At 45.4% G+C, this 25996-nt stretch overlaps 1 protein-coding gene across 3 annotated transcripts in view; it reads right to left on the reverse strand.

The window, feature by feature from the left end:
* The window catches only part of FRMD4A (FERM domain containing 4A), a 553835-nt gene that overhangs the window by 176266 nt on the left and 351573 nt on the right, over positions 1-25996 (reverse strand). For all 3 annotated transcript variants that reach the window (XM_075064299.1, XM_075064302.1, XM_075064306.1), the window contains one exon: positions 23127-23192. In XM_075064299.1, the coding sequence (XP_074920400.1) occupies positions 23127-23192 (66 nt within the window). The remainder of the gene's footprint in view (positions 1-23126; positions 23193-25996) is intronic.

Raw genomic sequence — 25996 nt, forward strand, 5'->3', positions numbered from 1 at the left:
TACAGATCCAGACTAACACGGCTACCCCTCTGATAATGGATACTTTAATATCAGAGTCTAATTTATTTACACTGCACGTACCCATTCTTTGAACAAGAAGCCCCAGTAGTGTACAATATAATGGACAGGTGACTTAGGGCTTGATTTAAAACTTAATGAAGCCAATCGAAAGACTTCCATTGACTTCAGTGGGCTTATTAAGACAATATAAAAATGAGCTGGCTGGTTAGAGTTTAAAAAAAAAAGAAATGGTTTAGATTCTACAGTAAACCAAGACATACGATAATCTCAGCTGAACCTAAACCTCTCTCTGCTGACAAGGCATTCACACATTTCTGAGTTGCTGAAGTTGAACTTGAAAACTAGGAGATTTAAAAAAATGCCTTAAGAGGAGTCCCAAAAGGAAAACCACTGATGATTTGAAACACAGCTCATTTCCTCTTGGCATGAATCAGGAGATAAGTGTCATGTATGTGTCATTTGGAGGCAGCATATGCTGTTCCTCCATGTATACTCAAGTCCTGTTTCAACTATTTTTCCAGCTGAGAGACAGCGCAGACGGCATGCACCATTCCCTTGGCCGTCCTTAAATAAATCACATCAGTTACGGGACACGTACAGCCATTGTGATAATCAACCTGTAATTCTCACAGAGCTCAGTGTGGTATAGCCCTTAGAGGGGTACACATGTTCGCTTCCATGAATGCAACTTACTTGTATTCCTCATTGGCCTTAGACACTTAGAACTGGATCCAACCCTGCAGTCCACAGTTAAAACTCTGATGGACATCAATAGGGATTTTGCCTAAACAATGACTGCAAGATTGGACCATTATCTACATTCTGAGTCAAGTTTTTTCTTTGACTTTTTTGTTTTCTTGTTTGGTTTGGGAAATGTTTGTTGATTACCAATGTCACTGTTACATATTGTCTTTCAAGACACATAAAAACACTTATTAAATCATTCTCTCGAGTCAAACATTTTAAGGACAAGATGTTATTTCATTTTTTAAATAATCAAATGAAAATCTAAAACTGATACATCAGCTTCCATTTCTGCTGAAGACACAATGTGTCTTTTCAATATACTGTTTAACAGCAAAATGTAACTCAACCCAAATGTAAATGCTTGGAGAATTTATTACCAATTTTCATTATTTCCATTCGCTTAATACTATTTGAAGCATCTGTCACCACTCAATTCTCCACACACTGAAAATAAACAATTCGTGCTTTGACCCTGCTTTACAAACATTAAGCCGCAGAGCTAGAGCTGTGCAAAATGTTTGCAACAAAATCTGAATCATGGAAAACTCCCCTGAGTTTGAGTTTCATTACAAACTTGAAACTTGGAAGAGGGTCTGCTGAACAATGTGAAAAAGATGCACGAAACTTACAAGTGATGGGCTTGAAAACCCTGGAACTTTGGAAAAGCCTGGGTCTGGATTAACCGCCTGGGCTGATGGATGGCTTCCTGCTGAAACCAGGAAAAACTCCTGTGCTCTACATAAAAACCTGGTGAAACACACTGGTTCTGATGGAACTTTGGTCGCTTGTACTTTTGGCATCCAGAACTCAAGGAGTGCAAATTCATGACCCCCTGGGAACCAAAACTGCTGAGTTCTAGTCACAACATTCCCATGAAGTAGGCGGGTATTATTCTCACATTGCGCCAAAGGAGTAATGAGGCACAGACAGATTAAGTCAATTGCCTTCTAATGGCAGGTTCTCCACAGGCCTTCACCCCACAAGTGCACCCCTTCTTCATCTTTGCACCATAAATGCTGACTCTGTGGGTGCTACAGGTGCTGAGCACCCACCGGCAGCTCCCCTATCAGCACCTTCCCCTCCCCCCAGCGCCTCTTGCCTGACAGTGGCCTCACCACTCAGCATCTCCCCCTCCCCAGTGCCTCACCCACTGTGGATCAGCTGTTCTGCGTCATGCAGGAGGTATTGGGAGGAAAGGGAAGGAGCGAGGGCAGAGCATGCTCAGGGGAGGGGGCGGAATAGGGTGGGAAGAGATAGGGCAAGGATGTGGTCTGGGGGGAGCACCCCCCGGCACATTAGAAAGTCAGCACCTATGCTTTGCACCTTTTTATTCTGAAAAGGACACCAGGTTCTAGGCATATAGGCCCCAGCCTCACTGAGAGATGGAAGGTGTCATGGTGACCTAAAAATTACACATATAACATTTTTAAAGGGAATGAACACATTTGATCCAATTGTATAAGCTCCCTGGGCTCTGTGGACGGGAATAATAATGGGGAGGGATCCACATCTTAGAAAGTAAGGAGACAGTTTAGGCAAAAAGATATTAACATGAAGCATAGTAGCAAAACAGCCACTGAAAGTAAGCATCATAAATTAGCCCAAGGAGCAGCTAGATGGTTTTGCTAAGCACAGAGGAAAACATTCTTCCTAGTTACCATGAGGACCCCCATTCTCACTTTCAGAGCATTCCATTTTTTGTCCCTTCAGCTGTTCCACAGCCCTACCTTTTAAAATCTATTCCCATGCAACAGCCTGGCTTTTACACATGGCTGAAGAGCGAGCAGAGAAGCTGCAATAATAGTTTTCCTTAGCAAAGATCAAATCGTACTCCTGAGGGAATTCTGTGCCAGAAAATGAAAAATTCTGTGCACAATATTTTAAAATTCTGCATATTTTAGTTGCCAAAATAACACAGTATAATCACACCATTTTCAATTATTTGCTGACACGTATTTTGAAATAAATTACTAAAATAATTGAAAATGGTGTGCTTATATCGATATTGTGTAACTGTGTTATTTTGACAACTAAAATATACAGGACTTTGCAGAATTTTTAAATTTGAAGTTTTTGGCACAGAATTCCCTCGAGTACCAGGGTTCTGTGTGGAGCAATCTGGGTGCGTGTGTGTGTGTGGGGGGAATCTGGATGCACAGGGGCTCAGTGCAGGGTTCTGGGTGCAGGGGGAATGGGACTCTGCAGGGGCATCCAGGTGAAGGTGGTTAGGGCTTGGGGGAGGGAAGGGTCTAGAGTGAAGGTGTCAGAGTGCAACTGGTTGGGGCTCAGCAGGGTGGGCGTTCAGGGGGCTCGAGGGGGTTTCTGAGTGCGGGGGGCTCCTGATGCAGGGGGCGCAGCTCGGGACTCTGGAAAGGTGTGGTGTTTTGTGTTGGTCAGGGGCCCAGTGGGTGGTCTTGGTACTGGAAGGTTTGGTGCTGGCTGATGAAGGGATAGGACTTGGGTTTGAGTGCTTGTGGGGCATTTCTGGTGTGGTGCTCCTGAGTGGGTGGGCTCAGCGTATGGAGGGTTTCCAGGTGCACGGGTGGGGGGAGGGGTCTCTGTACCGGGAGCTGATCCTCCTGTCTGCCCAACCCCTGTGCTTATCTGGACCACCCTGCACTCAAACTCCCCCATTAAGCCTCACTCCCATGCACCTGAAACCCTCCCCCCTCTGAGCCTTCTCCATCATGGTGCTGAGCTTCCTGCAGCCCGGAGAAGTTTCTGGAGGTTGATCTGACCCAACCCCAACTTCTCTGTGCAGGGAAGGGTGAGAGGGAACTCAGTCTCCATCCTCCGCCTCCTCCTACCCCTCTCCCCGCCCAGCCAGAACTAACATTCCTGGGCAGCCAGGGCATCCCCAGGCCCCCCTCCCACCAGAGATTTACCTCTCCACTCCCCCCCGCTGCCCAAACAGACCTATCTGAGCTGCCAGGGAGGGGTGAGTGAGCACTGATGCAGCTTCTCTTTGCTTCCCCGCAGAAACCATTTTCTGCAGAAAGTAAAGAGAATCTGCGGGAGTGGGGGACATGTTTCTGCTACAGCACAGAGGCACATAATTCCCCTAGGAGTAAAATTGTCATGAGAAGCATTTGCAACACCACTCCTAGACTGCATCATGAGTCAGACAGAGAATATGCTAGAATGGCTATAATAATAATATCTAGCTCTTATTTAGCATGTTCCAGCCATAGACCTAAAGCACTTTAAAGGTGGTCAACCCCATTTTACAGGTAGGGAAACTAAGGCCCAGAGAAGAAGCAACTTGCCCAAACTCAGCCAGCAGCAGAGCTGGGACTAAAACACAGGTCTCCTGAGTCCCAGTTTCCTAGGCCACACTGCCTATGGCTGTTCTGTACAGTACCTGTGATGGGGGAACTCTCACTTACTGGTTAAGAGAATGTTACAGCAGTATACAAGGACTGCAGTGGAGGGGGGAACTGCAAAGTTCAGATCCAGAAGAGGGCCAGGCTCTAACTTTCCCAAAGTTGAAGGACTCTTGGAGATCATGGTTTTGTTGCATCTACCTACAACCGCTTGGGTTGATCTGTTACAGATAGTGTCCAGCTGCAAAGTTGTGCTCAAGATCCAAACTTCCCCCTAATTCTTGCACCTCTCAGGGTTTAGCCATGAGCCTCTCTCTGATTAAATATGGCCACTTTAATGGCAGAGGTGATTGCATGAGGAATATTGATAGGTGCACAGACATTAGAGTGACAAGCAGAGTCCAAATACAGATATTAGAGAAAGAGATTAGACCCATTCGTGGTAAAATGGGTTCCAGCATGCCTTTCAACTGAACAACTCTCTTATACAGGAGAGGTCAGGAAAGAAATTTGAGAGCAGGATGAATGCATGTCCTGTTTCTCACAATGAGGTCATGCAAGATTTTTTTTGTTTTAAAGATGACCCAATTCTGAGCCAACAGTCAGCTCCTCTGTCCTAAAAATTAGGAGAGCTATCTTTGGGCATAAAAGCATCATGACATCCCACATCACAACCGACAGAAAAAAATGCCAAAGGGATTTTTTCTGTACTTCTAGCAGAAAAGCATGAGGCTGGAAACTGTCTGCTCTGCTTGTTCTCTAGGCAGTGAGACCGCTGCAGTCAGCAAGCTAACATGTCCTTGGAGGAAAGGGGTGATTTGGAAAAATACATCACAAAAGAGAAAGACAAATGCATTCAGGCACCAGAACTTCCCAAATCGTCCTCCTAGTCAATTGTCATGAACAGGCACTTCCCCAAAATGAAGACAAAAGAACGGACAGGCAGCATGCTAGAAATATTGCATGGGTCCGGCAAACAGAGATTTATGTTGTTAGAGAGACTGTGTGTTTCACTTCGTTTCCTAATAAAATACACCACACCTTGAGAGAAGCCTTTGATACAAACCCTTGGGTAAACTCAAGGGGTAATTTTCCACCAATAGAAAACAGAGATCATTCAGAGGCAGGGAATATGAAGGAACAGAGGGGTTGTTGGTCAGATACAGACCTTCTCTTTTATGGGTTCTAATGCAGTGACATTCAGTGATGATCTGTTGGATTACTCTTCTTAAGTCTATGCAAAATGAGTAAGCTGATAGTGTACTAGTGCTCACATCTCCAAAAAACCCCACCATCCAACACAACTGGCATCCTTGTTTTTCAATGTCAGGAATGTTCTAGCATGAAATAGATACAAAGAAACTAAATTCTCCACTGTCTTGCACTTGTCCCATCAGTTACAGCTGAGCAAACTAAACAACTCAGAATGGAAGTGTTTTCTCTCCAATCTGCATAGGTGTAGATATGATACAAGGTGAAAAGCAATGGAGAAGCAGACCCAGAAACTGAAATAACCTTTCCCTCCTAGAGCTAAGTCTCTCCACTTCACGGTTAAAACACTCTGGGTCTTGTTTGCACTGGTTTAGCTAAACTGGAGCAAACCCCTCTGCGGATACTTATTTCTGTTTAACTTGAACCTGTTCCCAATTGCCATAAGTGGGCAGTGATAAGCCACTCTTAAACTGAAATAAATGTCCACACAGGGAGGGGTGTGCATTGATTTAAACTGGTTTAAATGCACACCTTTAGGTAAATCAGTCAACATTCCACATAGATAAGCCCCAATTCTCCACTGCCCTGAACCTTGCAGAGTCTTTTCCACCAGCATAAAGTGAGGGCACAAAGGTATTTGACAGTATTTGACAGGCACTTTTTTATTGTGGTAGCAAGTAGGAGTCCTAGTCATGGACCAAATCCCCATTGTACGAGGCACTGCACAAATGTAGAACAAAGAGATAGTCTCTGCCCCACAGAGTTTACAAACTGGCTCTCACATGGCACTGGCATAAATGACTATTCCAGATGCAGAGCAATCCAGAACCAGCCGCAGTCTCGGTATATGCAGGCACTATACTGCATGCTGCATGGAGAATGCCTTTTTGTAGCGCATGTGCAAGGTTGCACCTCATGGGAGGATGCCACTTTGTTTCTGTACGCTGCCTGTGGAGGTGCCGCATAACTACGCAGGCTGCCCACGTTGCTGACAAGATTGGACTACTCTGAGAATTTTGCTGTGATGCTGCCCATGCTGTTTCTGCACTGTGGACAAACAGAAGGCTTCAGTCCTCAGAGCTATCAAACTGGTACCTTTTGTCTAAACTACATTCCCTAGAATTAAAAAGAGAGAGACGAGAGAGCAGAAAACTTTTTTCTCTACACTGGGTAATGTAGTCAGTCTGGCACCTGTCAGTCACATACAACCTACTATTTCCACCTGTGGAAAATGAAGGATGTAGTAATAGGAAATTCTCCATCATGAAAGACTGACTCAGATTGGAAGCACAAATTCTATATTTTAGATTGAAACCTAATCTACCATGCTAGTTGATGTCAATTTCATGTGTCTTTCTACATTGCAGCCCTTTCCTATATTATCCTGTATCTATTGAAAACACAAGCTAATATTTTTAACTCAGTGCCACAGAAAATGTGCTATTTCCACTTTCATTGACTCCCAGCAGGCAGGCTCCCAAGTTGTCGTCCTGTGCTACATTTCCTCACTATTTTTAAATGCATTTTTTATCTGATTTTCCTTCAGGGAACCATTGCCTAGCGGTTGGAACAGGAAATGAAGAGTCAGGAAACCCGGTATCTACTCCTGTGTCTGCCAAGGACTGTGTGGCTGTGGATAAGTCACTTAATCCCTGTGTGCTTCAGCTTCTCCATTTCTTAAAAAGGGATACGACTTGCCCTCCTTTGTAAAATACAGCAAGCTCTTCAGAAGAAAAGCGCTGAGTAGGTGCCAAGTATTATTGTTATTCAAAAATAATAAGCAGATCCTGATTTCTGTTGAGGGTAATATGAAGAGTTATTAAACAAGACAATTGAATATTGCACCACTCAGTATTTACCTTGAGCGATGATAAATCCTGAAGTTCATTGAAAACATGCAGTCAATATGCTCTGTGTGTTTTTAATCGTACTTACCTTCTGAATGGCTCCAGCCAAAATACTTGAAAATCTCTCCATTACAGCCAGAAATTTCTAAAGGGTAATAACCAACATTCTGAAAGGAGATGAAGTTAGGGTCCTACTTTGATTGGGAGATATTTGGGGGCAAAGTTTTTTAAAAATAAGTGCCTAATGTTAAGGCTCCTAAGGCCATACTTAGACAATAAGGCTAAAATTTTCAAAACCACTTAAGCAACTTAGGAGTGCAAGTTCCATTTTCAAAAGTGACCATAAGGGCCAGATTTTGAAAGGTATTTAGGTGTCTAAAGGTGCAGACAGGCACTGCTGGGATTTTCTAAAGTTAAATTTGTGGAAGTTAGGTGTATAGGAATTTTTGAAAATCTCACTAGCCACCTCCCTGCATCTTCTGCTACCGAAATATCTTTTCAAATCTGGACTTTAGGCACTTAAGAGTTTAAATGGGACTTGTAAATTCCTAAGTCACTTTTGAGAATTTGACCCTAAGGCTATGTTTTGACTTCAGTGAGAGATGCTGGGTGCTTAGAATAGCAGTCATTTATGGGCCTAGAGACAAACTTTGGAGCCTAATTTTAGACACTCAGTTTGGAAAATGTTGACTTTTCTTTTTACTAAAAGTCTATACAGAATTATCCGCACCTAGCAAGTAGTGCCTCTAAGCCAGTGGTTTCCAACTTTTTTTCATTTGCGGACCCCTAAAACATTTCGAATGGAGGTGTGGATCCCTTTGGAAACCTTAGACATAGTTTACAGACCCCCAGGGGACCACGGATCAGAGGCTGAAAACCCCCACTCTAAGAACTATGGCTGTACAAATAATAAATAATGATAATAATACGAAAACCTATTCTTCAGCTCTAGTAAGTCAATCAAATAGGGATTGGCATGTCAGTAGTTCAGATACTGTAGTCTGTGACGCTGCTGCTATCACAACCGTGAAGCATTTGGGTCTTCAGGCAGTGACAAGACCTGCTAATTGTGCCATCATCGTGGTTGACCCTTTTAGGGTTTCAGGGGCTTTTCTGAATAACTAAAGCAGAAACAATCCTCCACCTCTCTGCTCCCTGGAGGTGGTGTCTTCTGTGTCAGGCATTTCTTTGGTGTAAATTCAGCTGTGATCCCACCTACAAACCACTTTCAGTTGGAGGGGAAGCAAACACTCCAGAGGGCTGATCTGCAAAGTGGCTGAGTTAGACAAGTACTGGGGGCTCCAGGCAAAGCAGGCAGAGTTAGTACTAAGACCTGTAAAGCCCTATATCCAGGAAGTAGAAATAGATATAGAGCAAAATGAGGGACTATAACCAAACCAACCACGGTCTCACACTTTACTGAGTTTGTTTTCATCTTGTCCCCTTGGTGCTGTCCTGTTAGTCACTGTAGTTGCCCCAGAAAAGGGTCAGAATTGTGGCTGGGAGTGGAGATGGCCCTCAGATGCCCTGTATCTTGAAACGCATTCAGCCCATAACAATAAAATCTTTAAGAGCCATTGTCATATACTATCAAGTTAGCTCAGGCACGAACAACAGTTTCAATGAGCTCATCTGCAGCTGAGCTGGAGAGCAACAATAGAAAATTCCTGACTCTCATCATCTGAGTGTTTCCAACCAATCATGAGCCAAGCTGTTTTCTCTCCTATGAAGCAGTGTCCATTAGGTGTTGGGCATGTAATTATTAAAGTCAACTTTGTGTGTGCATATGGGTGAGCCTCAACCATGCCATGTTAAATAGCTGAACACAACATGATTTGGGAAGCTAACTCATCAACAGACGAATAGCAAATCCTCTGCTTTCCCCTCTCCCCAAAGCTATGAGTTTGGGATAAAATGGTCTCTATTGCCAACCCCCACCCCCAACCCCCATGCTTTTAGCATTGAAAATCAGAAACACAACCGAGTTAGGGAAATCCCAGAGCCCTCCATTTTTGCCCAATAGTAAGGATGGCTGGAAAATTTCAACAATAAACAACAAACAACAAAATCCACAGAATTTTTTTCTCCATTATTTGACCAGCTCTAAATAATATCCCATCTCTTACATATATAGTATGAATACAAAAATATCCCTCCAGCATATCTGCCTTACAACAGCTCACAGAAAGCTCCAAGGCTATCTTATTTAGAACGCAATTCATTGTGGACAACTGATAATGGGGATATCGATTATGAGGGACCTTTGAAACCACATCTTCATTTCATTCCCCAGGAACAGAATGATTGTTGTCCCCCGACATATTTATTGTTATGAGACTCAGCGGTTATCTATATGGGGCCACTCTCTATAGCTCCGAAACCTTACGGAATTATGATCGTGTCATCCAAAATGCACACAATGCTCACTTATAGCAGCTATATGTCAAAACAGGACAAGGCTAACACACAGGGGGACTGGGTCTCCATCTCGGTGTAAGCAGCTGCTGCATTAAAAAAAGCCTACACCTTGGAAAACTGGGAATGTGTAATATTGAAACGCAGGGAAAGTCTGGTCCCTGTGCGTCTGACCCCCTCCAGTTAATGTCCTAAGATATAAACTGGTCTTTGTTGTCCATTTCTCTCTGCTGCAAGGTCAGCCATAAACTAGTGGACTCATTTATCAGGGTCACTTGGTCCCCCAAGGGTTATTGCCTCCTGCCACCAGTAATTCCTCCTTCTGCTAATTCTCCTCCCATCCCTATGTCCTCCCATGGGCAGTTCATCAACAAGTCTGGAACAATCAAGTTTTTCCTGCTGGGTTTCATTAATTACTAGCTTCCCATTTCTTAGTCTTAGTCGGTTTCATTTTTCTACAGCTGCCTGCCTAGCATGACCTTTGTAAGTACACAGATAGTTTGCATGGCTCTTCTGGTATCTCTCCACTCATTTGTGTCCCCAGCTCATCTACTACCATGGCTCTGTGCCTCACACTTTACATCCTTTTCTAATCTGCCTGTCCACACTTATGTCCCTCTTACCCATTTCTGCCGTGATGCTTACACAGCAAACCCGGACAAGTGGTAGAAAAAGGCCCATCTTGTTCACCTTTCCCTAACCTTGGTTTGTCTGTTTCTGGCCTCAGAGTGTGCGCTCCCCGGGCAGGAAGGGTCCCTTCTGGGGTGTCTGCAAAAGGCCTCGCCCACAGAGGGCCCTGCTACAGACAAACAAGCAACAGCCATTACCCAGAGAAATGCTGGCCTGAAAACCAACCTGCCGCCCCACTGCTGGCGTTAAGGCTTGCAGCACTCCGAAGATCAAGCCTGATCAGGTTTGCTGCCCTATGAATTGCTGTAAGAAATTCCAGGCCTGATCCTCAGACGGGGTAAGTCAGCCTAGTTCCACTGGCTTCACTGGAGAGAGGCCAGTTCACACCAGCCGAGGATGTGGCTCAGAGTCCCTGAGCCCTGTCAGAGATTTCCCCCAAGAGGTTCTCTTTTCTAGTCCCTCCCTGTCCCGAGCACCCTGTCAGCGTTATCTTCGCAACCACTTCATTCCTCTCTGAATGGCTGAACTTGCCTGTCTCCTTGCCACACGGACTTCAGGCAGCCTTTGCACCCTCCCAGCCACTTATCATCTGAATTGCTCAATCCCATTTTTCACTTCTGCCCTTGCGTCGGTCCTTGGCTCCCTATTCGCCTTCCTCATTGCTTTGGTTTCCCTTTGAATTGTTCCATTCCAGCCGCAGCTTCATTCTGCCCTCACATTATTCCACTTCATTTGCCCTTCAGTCACTCTTCTCCCCTCTATCTCAGCCCTGCTGTCTGCGCCACTAGTTCAGCACTCAGCAGTCTCGGTCTTTGCATAGCTTTTGTATTCTAACATTCTGTCATGCGGCTTAATTTCTCTCCCTTTAAGATGTCTCTGACCCTTTTTCTGTCACACTGCTGCATTTCAAAATCCTCCAGAGCTTTCTCTTTAGGTTTTCAAAGCTCGACTTCAAAATACCAGCAAGATCCTAAAGTTCAGCCATTTCATTGCTGTCCTTCTGCCTTTTGGGTTTTCTCCAAAGATTTTACACACTAAGCCAGCTTAGGAAACTGGCACTAATGTTCTTGCTGCTTCTCCTGAACTGAATACTGGCCCTGCACTGGTACAAAGGGGGAGCAAGAGGATGCAAAGATTCCTTCCCTGGTGCTACTAATGCCATTCAAGAGATCAGTCCCTGCTAGTACTCCTGCATTGCGAAGGTGTCTGAAAGGAAAGGGGCAGGGCAATGGCATAGAGGTGGCTAGGTGCAAAGCCAGGAGTATGCTGCATGCTTGTCAAAGGTGGTAGAGACCGCTCTGACGCAAGGACCCTGGGGGCTCCCAGGAAGAATTGTGTCTAACTCAGTTGGTGGGGAGCAGGCTCCAGTGGCTGAGAAGCACCTTCAGATATAGGGTGGCCAGACAGCAAGTGTGAAAAATCAGGATGGGGGTGGGGGTAACTGGAGCCTATATAAGAAAAAGACCCAAAAATCGGGACTGTCCCTATAAAATCGGGACTTCTGGTCACCCTATTCAGATAGCTTGAAGGATGCAGAACAGAATCTTGTCCCCAGTTTGGTTTCAAAACAGAGTCATGCAAAATATTCCACAACGAAACTCAAAATCACATGAAACTCATCCAGTTTGCATTTCATTACAGATCGGAGCCTCAGTCTAAGGTGACTGCACAGGTCTGTGACTCCACACTGGTATATGGTTTCATAGTGGACTGGAATGAACCAAAGCGATGGACCCCAACAACCCTAAATGCGGTGCATATTCAGCAATCTAGCTCAAATTTTCCAAGTGTCCACTGGGCCTGTTTCTGGTCTCACTGATGTGATGGCCAGAAGCTGGGACTGGAGGACAGGGGATGGATCATTCAATAATTGCCATGTTCTGTTCATTCCCTTTGAAGCGTCTGGCACTGGCCACTGTTGGCAGACAGGATACTGGGCTAGATGGACAACTTGTCTCATGCAGTACTGCTGTTCTTGTGGTGTGAATCTGGACTCATTACGGATATCAACAGAGCTACCCCACATCCAAGTGGTGTAGGTGAGCAGAGAATCAGGCTCTTTCTAGCTCTAAAATGGGCCACAGCAAAACCTCAGATTGTCCTTCTGTCCTTTGGGTTTTCCGCAAAGCTTTTACACATTAAACCAACGTAGGGAACCAGCGCTCATGTTCTTGCTGCTTTTCCAGAGCTGAATAATGTACCACTGCAGGGCCTGGCCAGACGTTCAGGTGGTCTAGATCCTGAACCGAATTCAACTTTGGCTTTGAGTAATTTCTGCCGAGTGCCAGGATTTCCAAACAGGTCAGTCCACCTAGGAACAGCGTGGCCTCTTTTTCCACCAGCTCTTCCGCTGGTGGGAGGTTTTTTGGTCCAGTTTGTTTGCACACTGGACACTGAGCTCAGTTTGTTTTAACTGTGGTGTATTCTGCACAGGAACCCAACAGCTATTGTGAGATGGGTGCGACAGAAACAAATAACCTATAAACCACTGCTAAAGAATAGCTAGAGCTTCTGCACACACGGTGCCTGCGTTAACAGCTAGGGACACATTCTGGTCACCGTTGTGCAGGTGTCCTGGGGCGGGGCTGGAAGACAGATTGCAGGGAGCCTCCTTCTACCACAACTCAGCTGTGCAGGAGGATGTTGATGCTACTGGGCCATGTGTGCAAGAGGGAGCGGCACACCTAGCAGAGCTCCCTCGACCTGATGATGTGGCCAGATGGTTTGGAGTGTAATCCAGGTTGCATCCCCCTGTGCAACTGCTACCACCCAGGAGAAGCATACACTATGGCAGTAGTAAGGACCAGTGATGTAGTGGTAAAAAAAAAAGAGATGACTAAACTAACCTAACCTAAACACCCTATTCCCCAAATGAGAAATGGGTAAGCGCTGTTTACCCGGGTTTACCCTTGATTCCCTACTGGTATGGGGTGTTTGTCAGTGCTCTTCCACTCACACATCCCTGAGGCAATTCACCTGCCACTGCCCTTGGCAGCGAGGCCAGTCACAGCACCACGTCTTGGGGACTATATGTCTTGTTCTCCTTCCCCATACCCCCTCATGACTTCAGTGGAGCTGCTCTCGATTTACACCTGTGTGATAGAGAGGACACTTAGGCCCTGCATCTCAGCCCCCACCAGGGCTGACCTGGCTGTAACACAGAGTCAGAATTTAGCCCTATATATCATTGCCCCAGGAGAGTACTGTGTTGACATCAGAACGAGGGGAGGTGACAGTGGCCACCATGCGCTGGGAGGGGGACTCCCTACTCACATTCTCACTTTCAGATTTCTCAGCTCACATGCCCGTGCTTGGGCCCTGGTAGCTGACTTCTGGAGCGTGTAAATCACTGGCCTAGGAACACCGTAGGGACTCACAGTGATTGCTTTGCTGCGTGAGGATAGTTATTGTGACTCATCTTTCCCATTTACAGTCAAGGCAGTAGGGTGCTGAAGTTGCAGCAGCCTCGAAGCCGGTTCCTTTAAAGGGCCATTGACACTTTGACTCAGAACGTAGAATAACACCATAAAAGGGGAAAATAAGTGGGTGTGCATGGGCAAATGCATGAAACTCAATTTAAAGAGATGAACTGTAGCCCAGGAGACTAGGAACCACTTCTGTTTTATCTGTGAAACTTTAGACAAGTCACTTAACCCATTCTGTGACTCAGTTTACCCCTCTGTGAGGCTAACCTGATGTTTGCAAGGCTCTTAGTGCTCACATGAAAGCCTCTACACACACTGAGATACATTCTGCCCTGAGTAAGGCAGGTGTCATCCTCAGGGACTTAGTGGGTTTGTGCAGTCCAAACTGGTACCAGTCTGGTTAAAGCCTTTGCCAATTTCCCCCCTACAGACCCAGATAAAACTGTTGCCTGTTGAGACATTAACACAGTGCTACAGTCTATCATGAGCTCACACTGGCAAATCCCATTTAATTGGAACTCCATGGCCAGGAGGCAATGCTGAAAGGATTACAGGCAACACAAACATCCTTTGGGAGAAGTTTCATTTGCTGGACATTTTTTTCTCTCTCTTATCACTGTGAGTGAAGTTAATGCTCACAGAAGATGCCAGATCCACAGCCCTGGAGATTTAAGCCCTCTGTTTATCCACAGAGCACGGCTGGCTGAGTCTAGTTGTGGAGGAACTGTCTGGTGAAATGAAAAGTTAGCTTAGTTTCGCCCTCTCTACCGTGGGCTCCGCTCTGCTAGAACTACCGACTGTGGAGGTAGCTTGGTGATGTGGACATTCATCCCATGGAAATAAGCTCTAACCACCTCTCACATCAGAGGGCTCCAACACTCATCCATTGGCTCACAACTTAGAAAGTAGCTGTTGTTTATCTAGCACTAAAATGTGCTAGACACTTTATAGAAAAGCCAACCAGCCCAGAGGATTCCAAATCTAAAGTCAGTACACAGATGGACAGGATAGTGTGCAAGAGCAAATGGGTTGAGTGGGAAATTTTTGCACACACATTGTTCACTTTGAGAGTGCGTGTCCGTGTGTGTCTGTGTCGTTAACACTGCGGTGGAGGGAGGTTAGAAATGGAATGCACCATATACCCCATTATCAAATCTATGAGCCTCCCAGTCCTGGCAGTTTGCGTCTGCTGTAAACATTGGCTGAGCTCTGCATCTGGAGGTTTGGAAACTATTCTTCCAAAGAGAAAGAATTAGCGGCTTAACACTTCAGGATGACAATTCTTTGAGCTGAAGTCAGATAACGGGAACAGAGATCCATGGCAGAAGTGAAAACAGCAGCAGTCAGTACTTGTGATTCAACTCTCACACAAAAAGCTGTATTTATGAACCCAACATGAAAAGAAGCAAAATGCCAATTACGTAAAACCTTAAATAAAGGGATGCAAATAAAATTTGTAAGGCAAACCTTTCATGTGCAATGGGCAAACGGTACACAGCAGCATGGAAATAGTAAATAAGTAATGCAAAACAAGGCCGAGAAAGGGGAATGATTTGTATAAACCCATTACCCACAAGTAAGAAAGAAGATTCACTCACTGGAAAGGATTAACTGGATAAAGCCAAACATTTCCCTAAAAAACTTGCATTATAAACCACACACACATCAAACAGAAATGCAGCAGTGAGTGAATTCAAATGTAAGGAAGATCCAAGGAGCCAGGCTCTGCTGCTTCTCAGAAAGAAAATGTGATCAAAAAAATCTTTTGTAAACTCACTGCATGCAACAGAACATCAACAAGTGTTTATCAAATGAAACACATACCAAATGCAACTCCTTTCCATAATCCCAAATCCAGCAGGCTTTGGATTTCAGAACCCCAGGAAGAGATTTTCATGCGATGATACTCTGCCTGGTTTATGATTAGAGCTTCTCATTTTTGCTACTTATCTGTCAAAACACTTTTTTTTTGGTTTCTTTATCCCCAAAGCCCATTTGTCTGCTTTTTCTTTGTGCTGCTGCAAATAAAGCTCTGTGGCCACTAAAGTTGGGAGAAAACTGCAAACACAACACAAAAGTACCTCAGGATCACTGGTTTGAATAAAAACAACACATTGAACATGGTGGTATTTGCAACCATACTTTGCTTAAGAGCCTTCTTCACACAATGCACAGTCCACCTGTGGAACTCATTGCCAGGGGATGTTGTGAAGGCCAAAAATATAACTGTATTCAAAAAAGAATTGGATAAGTTCCTGGAGGATAAATCCATCAATGGCTATTAGCCAGGATGGTCAGGGACACAAACCCATGCACTGGGTGTCCTTAACCCTCTGACTGCTAGAACCTGGAACTGGACAACAGGGGATCGATCACTGGATAAATTGTCCTGTTCTGTTAACTCCCTCTGAAGCATCTGGTACCAGTCACTGTCGAAAGACAGAATACTGGGCTAGATGGACCACTGGTCTGAACCAGTTTGGCTATTCCTATCTTCTTATGTTCTAAACCTCTTGTATTCACTTTCTGCCAACACTGCCACGATTCAATTTTAGTTCACAGGAATGTTTGCAGCATATATTGTGAACATTCTCTTTGGGGAAGGCACCATCTTTGTGGTGTGGGTAACACAAAAAATAATAAACTGTATCTGCAAGCATTCTCACATTGGAAATGATCGTGGGGCCATTCTGAGAATTATTTGAGGCTTTGGCAGTCCAATCTGGGTTCTGAAACATCACCATGTGACTTTGGTGAGCTATCACACACAGCCAAGGTCAAATACTCAAAGCAATAGTTGTGGCAAATTTCTCCCCTCCCTACTTGGGCTGAGGTATAGGCCCATAAACCATGCGTTGACAGACTTTGGACAACTAATTCGTAAGACGCCAAGTCGGATCACAGCTAATTCACAGACATAAAAAGAGGATACATTTGCCCAATAAACTCTTTTAAACAAATAATTCACCCTGCTCTAGAGGCCACCACTGCTTTCAGGCAACCACACGGTCATGGCTTCAGGAACAGACCTCACTTTGGCTCCCAAATGGCACCCAGCTATCCAGTTTCCCAAGTTTGGCTGTAGGCACTTGGACAGCCCTGACATCTATTGCATCCAGCTGGGAAGTAGTAGACATCCTCCTAGTCATATCTACCCCATTTCCTCCCCAGATACATACAGTCTCCCTCCCTTCAAGCTGCAAGTTCCCAAAAGCCTTCTGTAATAAGGGCAAGTGACACAGCTGTGCTGTTAAGAGACTGTTCTTTATTTCCTAGCTCCAATTATATGACAAAAAGACTAATACCTCCATTGATGTGGCAGAGGTCTCTCTCTCCATTGATTCCAGTGACCACTGTTAGACCATCACACAACAGTGACTGCTTGTCTTACGTAGCAACAACAGTTGCTCGGTAGAGGCAAAGCTTCCATCAGAGCTGGTGTTGCTGTGGAAGGCTTAAATTTCCATACAGGATTCACCATGGTTTGGGGCCCACCAAATTCACGGTCCATTTTGGTCAATTTCTCGGTCATAGGATTTTAAAAATAATAAATTTCATGATTTCAGCTATTTAAATCTGAAATTTCCTGGTGCTGTAATTATAGGGGTCCTGATCTAAAATGGAGTTGTCTGTGTGTGTGAGGGGGTCGCAAGGTTATTGTAAGGGGGGTTGCAGTACTGCTACCCTTACTTCTGCGCTGCTGCTGGTGGTGGCGATGCCTTCAGAGCCAGGAGCTGGAGAGCAGTGGCTGCTGGCTGGGATCCCAGCTCTGAAGGCAGAGCTGCCGCCAGCAGCAGCACAGAAGTAAGGATAGCAGGGTATGGTACTGCCATCCTTACTTCTGCACTGCTGCTGGCGGGGCGCTGCCTTCAGAACTGGGCGCCTGGCAAATAGCCGCCACTCTCCAGCTGCTCAGCTCCGAAGGCAGCACACAAGTAAGAGTGGCAATATCACGTGCCCCCTAAAATAACCTTGTGAGCCCCCTGCAACTCCCTTTTGGGTAAGGACCCCCAATTTGAGAAACGCTGTTCTCCCCGTGAAGTCTGTGTAGTGTAGGGTAAAAGCACACAAAAGGCCACACTTCACAGGGGGAGACCAGATTTCACGGTTTTTGATGGCCGTGAATTTGGTAGGGCCCTAACCATGGTTAAAAGGCAATAGTATTGCCATTCAGGCTGCTAGGTACCAGTGCTGGGGTGGGGTGCATGAGTCTTTTTCATCAGATGCAAACATATAGCAGTTAATCCTCAATTTATACTCTGGCATAGGGTTACCCAGAAGTAAATCTTGCTTCTAAGTGGCATCCAGAAACCCTAGATATGATGCAGAGAGCACTGTATTTAAATATTGTATTGGGGACACAGCTTTCAGCTCAGCTATGGAATAATAACAACACTTAGAATTTACATGGTCTTTTTTATCCAAGGATCTCGAAGTGATTGCCAGATGACAAGGGCCAGACTGTGATTCCCTTACTTACACTGAGTACTTTAGTAATCTCACTGGAAACAACGGGACTACGGAAGGAGCCAGGTGCTACTCAATCAGAATAAGGGTCTCACAATCTAGCCCCAAATAATCAAGCCTCAAGACCCCTGTCAGACAGGTGGTATTACCCCCTTTTTATAGACAGACAAATGTAAAGGGAAGTCTTGTCCAAGTCTACAAAGAAAGTCAGTGGCAGAGGCAATAATTGATCCCTGCTTCCCAGCTCCTTGCTCTAACTAAAAGCAACCTGTTCTCTACATCCCTTTATGAATATGATGAGCCAAAGAATCAGTAAAATGCTAGAGAATTGGAAGTAAAGTGGAAGACTCTTTGAGATCTTCAGATGAAAGGGGCTATATAAGCCCCAAAGTGTTATTCACAGAGCTGGGTCAGGGCTGCCCAGAGACGGGGAGGCAAGTGGCGCAATTTGCCCCACACCCTGGGCCCCTTAGGGGCCACCACAAGAGCTTTTTGGGGCCCCTGGAGCGGGGTCCTTCACTTGCTCCAGGGGCCCCAGAAAACTCTCGCGGGGCCCGGGCCCCCAGAGCTTCTTCCGCTCCTGGTCTTCGTTGGCCTGGGGTCTTCGTCGGCGGGGGGCCCCCACTTCGGCGGTAATTCGGCGGCAGGGGTCCTTCCGTTCCGGGACCCACCGACTAAGCGCCCTGAAGATCCGCTGCGGGGGACCCCTGCTACCGAATTACCGCCGAAGACCCAGCTGCACTTCGGCGGCGAGTCCCAGAACGGAAGGACCCCCTGCCGTCGAACTATGACCGAAGACCCGGCTGCACTTCGGCAGCGGGTCCCGCTTTGGTGGTAATTCGGCGGCGGGGGGGTCCCCGCCGCGGGTCTTGAGGGCACTTCAGCGGCGGGTCCCGGAACGGAAGGACCCCCTGCCGCCGAATTACTGCCGAAGCGGGGGCCCCCCGCTGCTGAAGACCCCAGGCTCCCGAAATCCTGTGGGCAGCCCTGAGCTGGGTGAACTACTTGCAAAGATCAGTTATAAAGGAAATGTAATCCCTTTTTTCAGTCATTAATTTTCCATGATAAGACTTCTCACTTTACAAGATGGCACGTTATTTGAAAATATCCAATGGATGGTTTTGCATGGCCCAAGCCCAGCCAATGGGTCACCAGCAAACTATTTACTATAATTTACTGTGTTATTTACATTAGGTTATGATCATTGGTCATTGCCATTCGAACTCTGTGAGCAATCACTTTAGTCATATGGTGGTGGTTCTGCTTTTAGATTCAATGACTCCACAATTCACCAAAAGTTTTAAGATGGCCTCCTGAACAGCCACATATGCACCGATGGTTATGACAGTTTCGCCTTCCGTAAACTTTCTTGTAAACAAAATGTTGCTGGTAAGCAAGCAAATAAAAAGAGTCGCCAATACTGCCACAGCAAAACCATCAGTGTTCTTCCCTGGTACACTCTGTGTACTTCCTGCAATATGCCTCTAGCTGTAATTATTAAAATTGTGAACAGTGCCTCGTTAGAGCAGCTTGCAATATTCATATAGGTTTGTTAATCTAGAGACTCTGGGTAACATTTTCAGAGGCTCCTGAGGGTAGGTCTACACAGCTTGCTCAGGTTGAAAGACTTGGGTTTGTGGGGCTTGTGCTAGTGCTCTAAAACTAGCTGTGTAGACAGCACTTCATAGGTGTGGATTGGGCTAGAGCTCGGGTTCTGAAGCCCATCCCTCTCCCTAGGCTTCAGAGCCTGAGCTCAAGCCTGAATCGCAAAGTCAAAATGCTGTCTACAGAGCTCTTCTTAGAGCACTAGCACAAACCTGCAAATTCACACCTGTCAACCCTGGCTGGGAGGCTTGCTGTCATGGGCTGCCGCGGGCTGTATAAATGTACCCTCAAGTGACTTAGGAACCCAAGTCCCATTTTCACAAGTGACTTAGGTGCTTAGGAGCCCAACTCTCATTGAAAGACACCTACATCCCTTTTGAAAATGGGAGTTTTGAAAATTTTACCCTTTATTTTTTGTTGCCTACAATTTTTCAACAACCTTCCAGAGTCACCTACAAATCAGTGCTGAAATGCATTTCCTGTGATTCAAACTCCTTCCAAAAGACCCCATTCATCTTCTCCCTGTTTGCTATAGCAAAGCAAACACTCATCCTGCCCACCCAAAGCTTATCAGTTGCCGGACATTAATTTGAGTGCTATGGGAAGTTTCATTTCCTGTTTCTAGTGCTGCTTGTAAGGAGGCTAGTAGCATTTGTAGGAGGAAAGTCATTTTTCTAATTCTTATTATTAACCCTTTGGAGATCTCTGAGAGACAGGGCAGAATTTCCAGAGGGATCAGCAGCTGCAATCAGGTTCTGATTTTCAAGAAAGCTCAGGTACTGATTTAGGCACCTAATAAGTAGCCAGATTTTTCACAAGAACTTAGCACCCAGCAGCTTGCACTGGGAACATTTTTAATCAGACTCTTCCAGTTTGGGGATTAAAAAACAGAAAACATTTATAAAAAACAACAACACCAAAATGGTTTTGAAAAAACTAACTTCTTTTTTGGTTTCTGATTTTTCCATGGGAAACTAACATCTTCATGGGAAATTTTAATGAAAGCAAGAATGTTTTTAAATTTCCTGTGGGAAATAATTGGCATTTTCCCACCAGCTTGATTCTTTTGAAAGATCTACTCCTACTTGTGGGCGCTGAACACTTTTGAAACGCTGGTTCAGTTTCTGTCTCTTTGTAGCTATATAGTGGTATAGCTTCCTGTCCAAGAAATAGGCATATTAGTGGAAATACATTACCTTTTATGTTACCTTCTAGTCAATGAGTGAATTCTACAAACTGAGCTAGCAGTTCTATGGACATCAGGGAAATCCTAGCAGGGTCTGCACTTCATACCCCTGTATGCCTGGATATTAAGAGTGTGCAGATGAAGAATATCTTGTCGGGTATCGATTTGTTATGTGCTACTGTACCTTAAAGAGAGGCTGCATTTAGGTACTGATCCTGCCCAGTGTAGATGGGGAGCGTTACACATGTAAGTGAAAGGTAAAATAGTGCTAAACAGGAAAGGCAGAGCAGGGGAACCCAGCCCTGTAGTAATGAGAGCTGTGCTGAATGGCTACCGAATTATTCCTGCTGAGTAGCAGGTTCATGGCTAAGCAAGGGGCATGTATCTCAGCCATTCATTATCATGAGGAGGATCAAAGGTAAGCACAGATTTCCTCAGACATTCCTGTTACTCTTAGCCCACCCCCGGCCAATTTCATTACTCTGGGCAAGAGGACAGGTGTATGAGGGGGTGGGGCTGGAAGCTTATTCCCATTCAGTGTGGAGGCCCTGTGCCCACGTGTCGCCTCCTCCACTCACACGACTCCTATAGGCCAATCACCTCACCCAGCCTCCCGTGACCTGCTCAAGGACTTGCGGGACCAGGACCTTAGTCAATAGACAGTGAGCAGAAGGACCCAGAGGGTTCCTGACAGGCGCAGGAGTCACTGCAGCAGGTGGGTGCACTCATGCTCTGTTAATAACATCACATCACTTCATCAGCATTAGGATCTAGACCCTGTAGGCTGCTGGCCTGTCCCCTCAGCCCACCAAGGAGTGACACCATGCTCAGGGTCTGGGTCAGCCCCCTTTCCCAGGATTTCAGCTGTACTTCTTCCACATCAAACTAGCACAGCACATTAATCATCCCTTCCCTGAGCCCATGGTCTTCTACAGGGGCATCCATCTGTCTATTCCACTCCACAGGCCATTTGTCTTAGAGTCATGCCATGCTCCAGGGCCTCCTGCAGGAGCCAGCCTGCTTCAGTAGCAGTCTCCCCTTGATCCAAAGGGCCAGCCACCCTGTGACAGGTCAAACCTGGGACCTTACTGTGACAGTGAGGAAATGCTCCCTTTCCTATGACAGATGGCATGAACTGTCAGCTCCTGCTTTTCTAGAAGAAGCTCAATCCTGACTGGTGATGTACCTTCAGAATCCCCAAGCATACAGAGTGAAGCATCTGTACTAAGAACCTATCTCCCGTGGGCCCTCACAGGTCTTATGCAATTAAGGCAGGCTAGCCCAGAGATTTCCAACCTACTGCTGAGTGATCTCTCATCAAGCTGCAGGGTTTAGTTTGGAGGTCAGATTATGGGGGGGTAGGGGTGATGTTTTTGTATGGTTTTCAGGATTTGTGAACAATAATTATTGTTATTGTGTACAATAATGCTCTGATCCTGACTGGGACCTCAGGGTGGTTACTCTATAATAGTACAGAAGAATCAGAAAAAGTAGCCAAAGATTTAAAAGAGATATCTGGGAGATGTAAGTTCAAACCTCAGCAATCAGAAGAATGCAATCGCTCTAGTTGGACTGCACACATGTTTAAGGCATATTCATGAATCCCAATAGGTATATTCTGAAATATCTCCAAAGATAAATCACCTCTTACATCTCCATATGTTGCCTTTTATCCTGAAGCATGTACTATAAACCTAAAGTGACATGCAAACTACGTACGTGCGGGTCACTTCATCCACGACTGAAGCACTGCCATCTCCGACAGCAGTTTAACATCATCCAGAGATGATTTAGGAAGTGAAGAACAGTGTGCATGCAATTGACACTGCAGAGGGAATTTTAGGTAGGCAGAATGTTGTTCCTGGAGCTGAAATTTAGCCAGGACTTGATGGTTAATGCCTCAGAAGATGTCATGGGATTATTAAGGACCACAAGCGGCCCTGACTGGTTTTCCATCCCACCTAAAAGACAATGGCTTCAGCACCATTTTGGAGCACTGGTCATGCTCTGACACAGAGTGAAGAGCGCCAGCTAATGAATCACTGCCAGCACTTCCTGCAGCTCCCTGGATGTCTCCCATTCTCTAAAGTCTGGGCCCAGGTTGATGCTGCTTAGCTTGCAAGATTCAAGAGGATCCCAGCACAAAGTAGCCGAACAGCAGGGAGCTTGCTGCAAGCCCAATCTACTTCATACAGCCCAGAATTCAGAGCTGTGGCAAACGCTGCCATCAGTGGAGACAATTTATTACCTGCACGAGAAGTTCCAGCTTCCTGTCATCGAGGAGGTGCACTTGACATCGGCGGCCCTCCGTCATCTGCAAGAGAGAAGCAAAGCATATTTCAGAGTGCTTCATTTACAGGCTTGGCAAACATCGAGAGCTGCCGCTAAAGCACTGCAGGCAAGCTCCCTTGAAGCCCTGTCCCAGCAAAGGGTTTCATTCCCTGGTTTCCCTTCCCTGGCATCAGGAAAAGAAAAAGTTGCATGAGACAAAGAAATAACACCCTACCAACTTTCACTGAACAGCGCAGTTTTGACTCAGCTACAGAGAGTGGATTGCTCCAGCATGAAAAATGAGGCCAAGGTGTGGAGTGAACAAAAGAGGCAGCTAGTCCCGCACAGACTATGGGAGACAGCCCAGACGTTTCATGCCCCCATCTTCGGTGCTTTGCTTGGCCACCAAGCAGTGCCAGGGGAAACTTCTGTACAAGCTACAAGGAAGTGGTTGGTGCATCAAAGCAAAGATTCAACCATACTGAAATAGTTTAAAGGCTGGCAGATCAAGTTCTTCTATGGTATAACCTACTGAATTCACTGGCGTTACACGAGGGATAAATTTGGCCTGAATCTTTCCCACCTGAGCTCAGCTACACTAGAAAGTTGCACCAGTTTACCTACACCGGTATAATTAAAATGGTACTACATCCCCAGTGTGGACACAGCTATATTGATTTAAAGGTGCTTTATACAAGTACAGCTATTCATAGACACAATGATACCACTAAAATTGAAGTGTAGGCTGGGCCTCTTCCAAATTCATGTAGATCGTGGCTGCATTGAAATACATGAGAATACTTCCATGGAGTCAGGGAAGCGTCTTCATGGCCAGTCAGGAATTTTACAGAGTGCCCCTATGGACAAGCCACTATGGCCAAAAGTGTGAGATCTCTATGCACTGTTAGGTATTCAGAATCCAATTCAGCAAAGCACTGAACCACATGCGTAACTTTAGACATGTGAATAGTTCTATTGGCTGTTGGTGGCACTTGTGCCTAAGTCATGTAGGCGCTTTTGAAACGTCCAGTCCTATATCACACAGACACTCTCAGGGACTAAGGCAGTGGCTTGGCTGCTCCCTTTAAAGTCAACGCAAGTCATGCAGGGAAAGCCTCATAGCAGCACTTTCCAAGTTGACTTGTTAAGGGTAGTGCAGAATTAAGAATATTCTTATCTTAAGGCCAAGGCAGATTTCTGTATATTGAGAGGGTTCTATATACAATTCAATAATATTTCGTGCCCTGACAAGCTCTGTAGGTGTTGCTGAAACAGAATCCTCAAGTGAGCCAAGAGTGAGCTACAACCTCCCCAGGATGCAATCTTCACAATGCGCCTGAGGTCTTATACCTGCAAAGCAGACACTTCCTCCAGGACTAGCTCAGCTCCATGTGTGGGAGATAGCAGAGCTGACTCGAAGATCAGAGGTCTGAACCACAGCAACCAGGATACTTGAGCCTAATAGGTTAACCAAGGACAGCTTTGCCTTTAGACCCATGTTATCAGGATTCCATGGGCTTAAAACCACACCCTACTCCAATTTCACAGAGCACTCTGCAACATTCAACTCCTAAAGGTGAGCTTTATAGTCGGCAATGTTAGCCAAAGGCATCTTTTCTTTTCAGTTACCACCAACACATAAGATTTACCACCCCAGGCATGTACAAACATCACTGAAAATCCTCCAGGCTTTGTCTGTGTTGCTAGTTATACCAGAATGTCTTTTGAATACCAACAATGCCAACTAATTCCTGTTTCTTAGGCACAATTGGAGCTCTGGCATTCAACTCAAAGAAAATCTTTTGTAAAACAAGACTTCTCATAAATGTCAATTGGTTACCGCCATGGCTACAAACTGTCTTGCTACAAGATATTTCTCTGGTAAGTAATAGCATGCGAAATATTGCTCTACATTGGTTATGTTGCCTGATGAGTGAGATGTGCTCTATAAACCCTGTTTGTATTTAAATGGTTTTCAACTCAGCTGTAAAGATGTGCTCCAGGCTTGCCATTTAAGGCCTCAGACAAGAAGGAAATGTGTGTGTCCATAGCACTTCTTCCCCACAGATCTCAGAGTGCCTTATGTAGTATTCCTGAGCAAGCAGGGACTCTCAGGTTTTAGCAAAAGGCTTTCATTTAACTGTTCCATCGGCAACTTAATGGAGGAGATTGGATTCAATGTCTTACTTGGAGAACTCCAAAATAGTCTGTCTCCATGTCTCTCTCTAGCCTATTTCCTGTCCAATACCTACGGGGTCCACAAGATGAGGCTATGCCACATCTAAAAAAGGTGGAGAAGCACGTATATCCCAGTTTTACCTTTTCAATTAATTGAGGCAGAAAACAGGTAAAGGACTTGCTCAGGGCCACACCTCGAAGCAGTGGCAGAGACGGAAACACAATCCGATTCCCCTGACTCTCCATGCTGTGTGTAATCCACTAGATCACAGCAGCACTTTTTAAAATGAGAGGGGTTTTTGTATTTTAAATGTGCAGATATTTTTGGTTTTGCACTATCATAGCTCAAAAAAGGCTCAGTTTTCAACTGGAACTGTATAGCTTCCTGCTCCTTAATTTTGTAACCTCATAGTAGGTTTTGTTTTAGGTTTAGGTTTTCCCTAACGCAAACAGATGGTCTCCTGGAATTCAAAAATAAGTTAAAGATATTGTGCATGACACAGAATCTCAATTAGGTGCAAAGTGTTGTGCATATTTTGATCACTTGCAGACATGGGAAAAATGTAGGAAAAGTTAATGTATCTTCGGGTTTTGCAATATTGCTTATCACCAGAGCATCTGAGTAGCTTTCATGTCAGACTGGCAATTGCAAACTACCTAGCAGACTCC

This window comes from Chelonoidis abingdonii, chromosome 1 (assembly GCF_003597395.2).
Source record: "Chelonoidis abingdonii isolate Lonesome George chromosome 1, CheloAbing_2.0, whole genome shotgun sequence".
Lineage (NCBI taxonomy): Eukaryota > Metazoa > Chordata > Testudines > Testudinidae > Chelonoidis > Chelonoidis abingdonii.